The 10,592-nt window shown below is 40.9% G+C and overlaps 1 protein-coding gene across 1 annotated transcript; it reads left to right on the top strand.

The window, feature by feature from the left end:
• The first annotated feature begins 737 nt into the window (after positions 1-737).
• LOC139374167 (SPARC-like protein 1) lies at positions 738-8,518 on the top strand. Its single transcript, XM_071115179.1, has 10 exons — positions 738-791; positions 925-990; positions 1,193-2,332; positions 2,624-2,735; positions 3,171-3,292; positions 4,434-4,551; positions 4,787-4,923; positions 6,364-6,512; positions 7,917-8,065; positions 8,301-8,518. Exons 1-10 carry the CDS (start codon positions 738-740, stop codon positions 8,327-8,329), a joined length of 2,076 nt encoding a protein of 691 aa, XP_070971280.1. The 3' UTR covers positions 8,330-8,518.
• The last annotated feature ends 2,074 nt before the right edge of the window (positions 8,519-10,592 follow it).

Below are 10,592 nucleotides of genomic sequence, written 5' to 3'. Positions count from 1 at the left end.
TTAAGAGGCATTAGTAGAAGACACAAAGGAATATTACCAATTGAACAACATCTATTGCAGGATCAATCAATGTTAGAGTTTAGCTGGCCAATAATGGATGTTGCATTTTACTTTATGGGTTAGGTATATTTCTAACCCATTGCTTTCTACTTCAATACAAATAATAATACGATTGGGCTATATCTTTATGTTAAACAACATCTGTCAGATTTCTAGTCATTTCAGTTGATTAAATACATACCCCTTGATCTTCAAGAATATGACTTGGAAATATTGATTAGAAAATATTTTTAACTGAACATGACCCAAAATGAAGGACTTATTAGCCTTATTAGCCTACTCTGTGTATATTTGTGCTGTAAAGGACTGATAATTGCTTCAAAGCATTGTTGAAAAATAAATGCTGTTGTCATGGAATGGCAAGCCTTGAGCACTTCCCGAAAATGTCTATTTGCATGTGAAAAAAGATCACCTGGCCTGTTGTTAAATTATTTTGTTTGTGACACTTTATCTCAATAATTTCAGTCAATTAAAAGTGCACAAGTTTGAGCATGCGTCCGTTAGGCCTATTGAAAATATTAAATCAGCTCAAATTAGATTGAGCAATAAAAAGTCCCACTCGTATGATACAAAACAAAGGGAAAATGTATTTTGACTGCACTGGTCCTTTAAACTTTATACTCAATTATAAATACTAATAAATAATATATTCCATTTAATTTGATGTCGTCATAGGTATGAAGACCCGTTTAATATCCCTTTGGCTATTGGCCTCAGCATTTGCTGTGTCTGTAAGTACTGATAAATCCACTCTTACTTTATGAACAGCTTTTTAATAATAGTGTATGATGCCAATCATTGTAGCCCTGTTGAACAACCACAAGTCTAATGATGTTTTATAAAGAATTATTTGCTATTCCCAAGGTCAAAGGCAAACCTCACGACAAACATGAAGCTTTGTCCAAGTCCTCACACATAGCTAAACAGAAGGTAAAGTGCATCCAACTCCTGTATTTTAAATAGGTTCCATACTGTAAATAAACCCCATCTCTATAAAAACAGAACACATTGACAAGGATTCTCCAGAAAATGTACCTTTCATTATATGAATGGCAAAAGTTTGTCCAGAAGCTATATCTTTTGTTATATTTACAAAATGTTTTTCCAGAAACTTTTCATTTTGTTTTCCAAGGACATTGTTCCAGATGATGTCAATGAGGGGGAAGTCCTGCCGACCTTCATGACCTTTGAGTCTAGCAGTCAGGAGCAGGAGGACGAGGACATAAGCTATGAGGACAATGCTAATGTTAATGTGGGTCCCTCCAATGAGGGAGGGGTGTTTGAGGTGTCCGACAGTGGTAAGAGGAGCACCCCCGTCCTGCTGAGAGATAAGGCACTGGTGGACCTCCTCCAGGGGGAGTCAGAGGAAGAAGAGGTGGAGGAGGAGGAAGAAGAGGAGGAGGGAAAGATCGAGTCTGAGGAGACACAGTCTGAAGAGGAGGAGGAGGAGGAGGGAGAAGAAGAGGTGGGAGACTTGGAAAAGGAGGAGGAAGATGAGGAGGTGGTAGAGGTGGATGTGGAGGCAGAGAAAGAGGCGGAAAAGGTGAAGGCGATGGAGGATGAGGAGGAGTCAGTTGAGGATGAGGAGAAGAGGGAGAAAGAGGACGAGGAGGAACATGTGGTCGGGGACAGAGGAGTAGAGGAAGAGGTTCAAGTTGAAGAGACGGACAGCAACACCAAGCCTGAGATTCTAGAGGATCTGGACTACGCCAGCGACAGCGACAACACAGAGCCTCTTGAAACTGAGCTTGAGGAAGGGAAACCCCTCGCTCCCCAGTTCCTTTCAAATAAGAAAGTGGAGGCCGAGGTGGAGGAGAAAGAAGAACAAGCTAGCAAGGATGACGAAATCCCCACTGCCACTGATGACTATGAGTCCCAGCCAGACATACAAGACGCCGAGTTCACTGAGAGCCAGGAAGTGCTCGGCCAGTACAAGTACGATTCCCAAGAAAAGGGGACCAATAAAGACGCAGACACAGACACTGAACTCCAAGAGACAAAGAACAGTGTGGATCTTGATGAGACACATCTTTCTGTAGAAGGGGGAGAAGAGAAGGAGGAGAAGAACATAAACAAGAGTGCCAGTCACACCAGAGGCAAAGCCAGGAAGCAGAAGAAGAACCAGAGAGTGAGGAAGCACCCCCTACAGAGGGATGAGGCCCCACCAGGAGAGGGAGTCCCAGACCACCAGGGAGATGAGGGCGTGAAGGAGCACTACCGTACCACCGACAGTGCTGTATACAAGCCCAAGAGGAGAAGAGCAGGGAAATGGGTAACACTCATCACATATCGCCCATTAGCTATAATGCAATGTCATCCTAAAACTTCAACCTACATTGAACCATGTAACCCCTATATAAAGCTAGGCCCTTTTCTGCAGGTGACCTATTTGAAATTAAATCCATGGATGGATCTACTCTATTCCCAGAGATTCCCAAAATGTGTGTACTATACAATATAGGAAATAGGGTGTAATTTAAAATGCAGCCCACATCTTATCTATTAACATCTGTGGGTGGTTTGTTGACCTCTATTGAGATTTCACCTTCCGTTTCCTACCCAGGCTCCTCTGGTGGGAATGAACCCGGTCCAGATCAGGGCGACAGTGGACCTCTACCCCAGCACCAGGCCCTCTTTGGCGGCCAGCCTATACAGACCCCAAGCGTCCGCTGCCGGTAAGTGTAAATCTCAGCAAGGCACGCACACACACACACATACACACCAGGAATCTGCTGACTGGGCCTTTTCACTAACACTCCCAGAAGAATAGTGCCACGCTACCAAAACAAACTCCCTCTCGTCTCCGCTGGATTAAGGGGTCAATGAGCGAGCTCATGTTGAATTCGAGCACAGTACAAACTCAAATGGCAATGGAATGCAGGGGGTAATGGCTGTGGTGGTAGTGCTGGGGTTTCCATTGACATCTATAACCAATGTACATTCTTGTGAATCATAATTAAGACATGATTAAAACATTAATAACACATGGACAAAGTATAAATACAATGCCTTAGTGAATCTAGCAGAAAATAAACAATGTTCACATCAATGTTCCACTGTTACAAAATTATAGGGCATGAGTGTTATTAGGTATTTTTTTTCTCTTTTAGACCCCTGTGAGAACTTCCGTTGTAAACATGGAAAGACCTGTAAACTCAACAAGGAGAAGAAGCCTGTGTGTGTGTGTCATGAGCCTTCTGCCTGCCCACAGAGTGTCACTGACTATGATCATGTGAGTATGAACAGTGGTCCTTGGGGTGGCCAGGTGCGTTTCAGAGTTTTAAATTGCCTCTGAATCAAATATACTGTAATGATCAGGCATGGAGCAGGTCTCAAACCCTCGACCTTCTAGCCCGAAGTCCAGCACGCTATCGACTGTGCCCCAAAAGCATGCTTGAGCCGCAGAGTCGATATCCCCACTTATAAACCCAATACTATACAGTATGTTACAAAACTATACAGTATGTTACAATACTATACAGTATGTACTGCTGCGAGCATGGGTTGAACCTGACCCACTGCTCTAGCACGTTCTCTCTATCCTGTCGAATAAACATAAACAATACGAAAGGAGTTCCTTTCAAAACATTTGGGAAAAGTTGCTATTAGGTTCAGACCATGGAAATTGATGTTACGTTGGTATGAAGAGATTCGGGAGACAGGCTCAGGAATGCAAATTACAGCGTGTGGTGTAAAGGCACGGGGACGAAGACCAAACAAACACGTGACAAAAACACAGGGTTGAAACCCCCCTAAAAGAGCGAGGAGTACCTAAAATAAATAACACTAACGCACAATGATTATCACACGGGACTAGACCCGTAATCATCTGCACAATCCACAAGGGCACGAAAGCCCAAAACACACAGCACAGGTACTCACACGCACCAACGGACATTATAACAATAATCGACCCCACTATGGTGAACAAAGGACACATATATACAAATACAATCAGTGGGAACAGGGGACAGGTGTGCACAATGAAAGTTCCAGAGATAACTCTGGCAATTGATAAGATCGGTACCACAGAACTATGCCTCTATAAAAGTTCAGATTTGGATAAGTATTCTGATCCTACATCTGTATTTCGAGGAAACTTGAAGGAAAAATGCCACGAATCTGGCAATGGTAGGTACAACCCTGACATGATATTCTAGCAACATTGGGGAGCTGTTGGTTCTGTCTAGAATTGTATCTGCAGACCTCTGTTCCTAAGACAGGTGCACTAGCCTCAGTCCCGATAGAGTTGACTATATTGGAAATATGTGATGCTTAGTTGCTTACCAAGAGCAGGATCACTACAATATCTTTATCTGAAGCATGTTCTTTGTTAAATCCATAACTCATGAACTCATTTATCTTTCATGCAGGTATGTGGAACTGACAATGTCACCTACACACCCTGTGAGTTCTTTGCCACTAAGTGCAACCTGGAAGGCACCAAGAGAGGCCATAGACTTCACCTGGACTACACTGGAGTCTGCAAATGTAAGACAACTATAGTCAGACCACCTCTACAGTTTCTGACCAATAAAGTAACTAACATGAAATAACTACATAAAGTATAACACATTTTTGTCAATTTCTTCTGCTCCATATATTTTTATTTCTCTCTCTCGTTTGTTTCTCACACTCTATATAATTCCCTCATCTTACCTTGTCTCTTCCTCTCCTCTCTTTCTCACTCTCTCTCTTTCTTCCCCTACCTTACTCTCTCTGTTAGTCATAGCACCGTGTATGACTGGCGAACTGGTCCAGTTTCCTCTGCGTATGCGCGACTGGCTGAAGAACGTCTTGCTGCATCTCTATGAACATGACTCCATGTCCCCTGGCTTCCTCACCCCCAAGCAACGCATCAGAGTGAGTAAACATATTTTTTTATTTGGATTTCATTTTTATACATTTTTATTTAATTGAATATCATTGGATCCATAGATTTGAAAAAAAAAACTCTCTTATGGACACACTTAACTATAAGCTTAAAATATGAGGGTAACACTTTACATTAGACATACCATCTATAAAGGGGTTATAGTAGTTTAAAACCTCTTACTTCTACCCCCTCCTTTTTCGAACATTCTGTTAAAAATCGCGCAACTTTTCAGCGTCCTGCTACTCATGCCAGGAATATAGTATATGCATATGATTAGTATGTGTGGATAGAAAACACTCTGAAGTTTATAAAACTGGTTAAATCACGGCTGTGACTATAACAGATCGTGTGTTTCATTGAAAAACGCAAGAAAAACTGCTCTCTGAAAGCTAAAAATAATTTCCATAAGTCACTTCCACGAGTTGTTAAAAGAGAACAGAATTTAATATCGACCTGCCTGCAATTCATACAAATTCCACACGATGTCGCCATTGTCCTCATTTTCAATTGAATTAATTGTTGGAAAATCCATCTATCTGGCATCCATTTTCCCAGTCTTCACCCGGATGTAGTTGATGAAGACATTAGCAGCCATTGATTTGCAAGCGAAGACCTATTGAAAATACATCGCCCTGTAATCATTTTGATAGATTATAAACGTTTACTAATACCTAAAGTTGGATTACAAAAGGATTTCGAAGTGTTTTGTGAAAGTTTATCGTTGACTTTTTTAATTTTAAAAAATTACGCAGCGTTTAAAAACAATGTTTTTTTCTGAATGACACAGCTTCCATACAAAGCTATTTTGGGTATATATGGACCGATTTAAACGGAAAAAAAGACCCAATAGTGATGTTTATGGGGCATATAGGAGTGCCAAGAAAGAAGCTCGTCAAAGGTAATGAATGTTTTATATTTTATTTCTGCGTTTTGGGTAGCGCCGGCTACCGCAAAATCTGTTGTTTACGTGTCGTGCTGGCATTTTGGGGGGTGCATGCTATCAGATAATAGCTTCTCATGCTTTCGCCGAAAAGCATTTTAAAAATCTGACTTGCTGGCTAGGTTCACAACGAGTGTAGCTTTAATTCAATACCCTGCTTGTGAATTTTGATCAAAGATTGAGTTGTAACGAGTACATTTAGCATTTAGCGTAGCGCATTTGCATTTCCAGGGGCATACTTGAGACGTCTGCGTCTCAAGTATGGTCAAGAAGTTAATTATTTATGTTTTCAAAATAATTTATATTCATATAAAGGGGCTTTATGAAGTTTAACCAACTGCATTCTTAGTGATTGATAGTATACATCTCAAAGACATAAAATCACCAGCACCTCACAACTGATTTTCTTGTTAGCACATATTCATATTCAATTCAATACAACTTTTATATTCATGTGTGACCATAAATGATGATGTCAATCTCCCAGGTGAGAAAGATCCACGAGAGTGAGAGGCGCCTCCATGCCGGCGACCACCCCATTGAGTTGCTGGCCCAGGACTTTGAGAAGAACTACAACATGTACATCTATCCCGTGCACTGGCAGTTTGCTCAGATGGACCAGCACCCTTCTGACAGGTACAGTACTTCAGGAGAAAGATGCATTTGTTTGTTGATGTCATAATCATGAAAAAGAACCAGAACGTAATTTTACACTGAGAAGCAAGATCCTCTTGCTTACGCCAAGCTTTCATTGAAATTAATATGAGCGTCTGTAAAAAGTTACACGCCTAGTGCAGCAGGCCAATATTAAAGAAGTGTAGCTATATGTCTTTGACATGATTCAAGAGTGAATAGCTTCACTTGTAGCTGTTCATCTACACAAGACATTACGGTTCGGTTCTCTGATTACGGTTCTCATTGTGAATCAGATACATGGTGGGTCTGAATCTAATATGAGATTATTAGAGTATACCTTAAAGCCCCATAGAGTGGGTGACACAAGTGGAAGCACAGCTGGGATATTACTGGAATTAGTCCCTTTGGGTAAATCCAGTTCAGACTGTGTGTGAATCGGTTCCAGTTTTGGGGTCAGACTCCCCCATATGCAATCCCCAATGGAATAAAATGGAGTGAAACAGGTAAGCACGATTTCAAAATCAAATCAAAGTGTATTTGTCACATGCGACTAATACATCAGGTACAGTGAAATGCTTACCTACAAGCCCTTAAACAACAATGCAGTTATAAGAAAAAATAAAGAAAGTAAGAGATAAGAATACCAAATAATTAAAGAGCAGCAGTAAATAACAATAGCGGGGACATATACAGGGGGTACCGGTACAGAGTCAATGTGCAGGGGCACCGATGTTGAGGTAATTGAGATAATCTGTACATGTAGGTAGAGTTATTAAAGTGACTATGCATAGATAATAACAGAGAGTAGCAGCAGCGTAGAAGGAGGGGGTAATGCAAATAGTCTGGGTTGCCATTTGATTAGCTATTCAGGAGTCTTATGGCTTGGGGGTAGAAGCTGTTAAGAAGCCTCTTGGACCTAGACTTGGCACTCCGGTACCGCTTGCCGTGCGGAAGGAGAGAGAACAGTCTATGACTAGGGTGGCTGGAGTCTTTGACAATTTTTAGGGCCTTCCTCTGACACCACCTGGTATAGAGGTGCTGGATGGCAGGAAGCTTGGCCCCAGTCATGTACTGGGCCATACGCACTACCCTCTGTAGTGCATTGCGGTCGGATGCCGAACAGTTGCCATACCAGGCAGTGATGCAACTCGTCAGGATGCTCTCAATGGTGCAGCTGTAAAACCCTTGAGGATCTGAGGACCCATGCCAGTCCTCTTAGGGGGAATAGGATTTGTCGTGCCCTCTTCGTGACTGTCTTGTTGTGCTTGGACCATGTTAGTTTGTTGGTGATCTATGTGCCAGTAATGCACAATTAGAGACACATTTTTGTTTTCTGTTGCAAAATGTTTAAAAACGTTCTCCATTGCATAGGCTTATGAACATGACACTGGTGTTCCTATCCAGGTTCCTGTCCCACTCTGAGCTGGCCCCCTTGAGGGTCTCGTTAGTCCCCATGGAGCATTGTACCTCCCGCTTCTTCCAGGAGTGTGACGCAGACAAAGACAAACATGTGTCCTTCAGGGAGTGGACCCACTGCTTCGGCATCAAGGATGGTAAGAGTGGCAGTCTTATACAAAGTGAAAGCAATTCATTGACCAAAGAATGAGGCTTGCGTGACATTGGCAATGTTGTAGTAGTTACATGTGAGTGAATGAATGAATGCTGCATTACTGTAGCTTACAGAAGGACCATGGTCATGTGCTTTCACACATTTGATAGTATGACCCTGCATTGTGAACTCTTGTAAAGATGTCATCTCTTGTGATTTCCCATTTTCCCCCTTTGCAGAGGACATGGATGTCAACCTGCTCTTCTGAGTCCAATCAGTACCTCATCAAGCAACCAGCTTAAATAAGCATTTAACAAAATAACCTTCAATTATGGCAGAACCACCTACCTTAATTGGAGAGTCACTTGTGTTGATTTCAACTGTATGTTTTTGGGATGTTCTGTAAAGTTAGCCTGGTGGAACCAGTCTGATCTCTGTGTTCACCATTCTATTTAACTTCACATATCAGTCTGGCATTGCTCCTTATTGAAACTGTAATGAGAGGCATTATTCAAAACTAACTTGTCAGTGATGAGATCACCTTTAACCAATCAAAGGACGACCTATTTCAAAGCACAGGATTTTGGGGGTGGGTTTTCTGAGAGGATGCTGATTTGACCAGTAATTTCTTGGTTTGTCCAAAACTCCCATCCATTGGAGAAAGCCCAGATGTATATGTGCAGTAATCAGGTCGGTTCCACCATGCTACTGCAAAGTACAATTGACTAAAAAGTAAAAGTGAGGATGGACCACTGTCCTTCCATGTCTTATGTCAGATGGAAGAGGAGGATAGTTCATGTTGTCTTATTACAGTTGTGGTGGTTAATTTCTTTCCTATCAAATGAGTAGAGACAAACTTATCACACAAGTCAGAGTTATACTTAAACTAAATCTTTAGTAATAAGAGCTTTGCAATAGCAATGACCTTCAACGATTCACCATTTCTAATGATCCGTTGAGAGTAGCAACACAATGGCTACTGAGATTTTTTATAGCAAAGTTCCACCCCCTAGTTGACATAACAAACCACAGATATTAGGAACAGTTCACAAAGTGAGACTTTATAAATGAGAAAGGAGTATCCCGTAGCCAGATAACATTCGCTATAAATTATTGTTCAGTTTGGCACCTAAGACGAGGTTGCTATCTTGTTCCTGTTACTCCTAGTACAAAAACACCAACTCATCCAATGGCATAAATCAATTGTCAACTCTAGACACTACCACACACATCCCCCAAGGCCAAAGGAGGGAGTGACTGGTGCACAGACATTGTGGAAACCAGTAATTGGTTCCCCATTAATCACACCATCCCTTCACATGGTTTAACAGATACATTCACATATGAAGACAATGTTCCCTCCTGTCCTCTTCCCTTTCTGATATTCTGCATAGCACCAGGGACATGTGAAAGACAAGCCTGACCTCTCCCCTCTCTGGGCCCCAGTTGTCTGAACCCCAGCTGAGGGAAGAAGTGCAACTGCCAACACCAGAGTCCGAAGGGAAACATTCTAATAACAAGTAAGCATATTATGCAGATAAGACATCTTTATTATCTGTTACCCAACTAATTCTGATTCATCCACCACACAGTGTAGCTATTACAGTGAAATACTACCATGCTATTGTTTGAGGAGAGTGCAGAGTCATGAACTAGAAAATGTAAACCAATTAGGCACATTTGGGCAGACTTGATACAACATTTTGAATTGAAATTAAACGGTTCTTTGGATCAGTCTAAAACATTGCACATACACTGCTGCAATTTAGTGGCCAACATCTAAATTGCGCCTAAATTGGAATAATACATTGTGGCCTTGCTCTTGCAAGGTAAAGCACATTTGGATCTATAAATATGTGGATGTTCTGTGATACTGTATAGCTGATAGTGGTATTAGTAGAGTAGGTGATGAGATTGTATTTTTTAAACAATTACAATGATATCAGTGTTATGAACACATTCCAAGAGGGGGAAAGTTTACGAGTGCTTTTTGTAGATGACAATAAACAAAACAAAAATGGACTTCTATGCAGGTGAAACAAATCACTTGACTTTTTGGCCAAAATATTACAGTATTTATTTTAAACATAAAAAAGCTATAGTTTTATGCAGGTGCATTTTTTGTATGGAAACCATTTATAATTGACTCTCACAATAAATTGAGCTTGAATATAGTATTTATTTCTATGTCAAAAAGATACATTTTAATGGCAGTAAATGTAGTAGAACATATGATGTTGACAGAATTACTAAGAGTTGAATGCTGTAACTGTTTTTTATGTCTTGCCTGATGTAGCTACTTCACTAACGATTTTAATAAAAGTAATGTTGACCTCATCGGATCTCATCACATTCCTGTTTGATTGTTTTACTTCATGCACAATTGAATTGAATGTAACTTTATTGATCCCTCCCACGAGGAAAATGTAATCAATAAAGTTATTTCATGCACTATGATACTATGATACATTTATACAATGAAGAGAAACTACTCCAGTATTTAGTTTTTAGGTTACACTGAATTACACTTA

Source organism: Oncorhynchus clarkii, chromosome 19, assembly GCF_045791955.1.
Source record: "Oncorhynchus clarkii lewisi isolate Uvic-CL-2024 chromosome 19, UVic_Ocla_1.0, whole genome shotgun sequence".
NCBI lineage: Eukaryota > Metazoa > Chordata > Actinopteri > Salmoniformes > Salmonidae > Oncorhynchus > Oncorhynchus clarkii.
The sequence above is the reverse complement of the archived record's forward strand: the minus strand, read 5'-3'. Positions and strand labels throughout refer to the sequence as shown.

Bases quoted from the DNA above. Each gene is read 5' to 3' on its own strand.
- LOC139374167 (XM_071115179.1), top strand. From the start codon at position 738: ATGAAGACCCGTTTAATATCCCTTTGGCTATTGGCCTCAGCATTTGCT. The intron at 2,333-2,623 runs GTAACACTCATC...TTTCCTACCCAG, and splicing joins GGAGAAGAGCAGGGAAATGG to GCTCCTCTGGTGGGAATGAA. The intron at 4,552-4,786 runs GTAAGACAACTA...TCTCTCTGTTAG, and splicing joins CTACACTGGAGTCTGCAAAT to TCATAGCACCGTGTATGACT.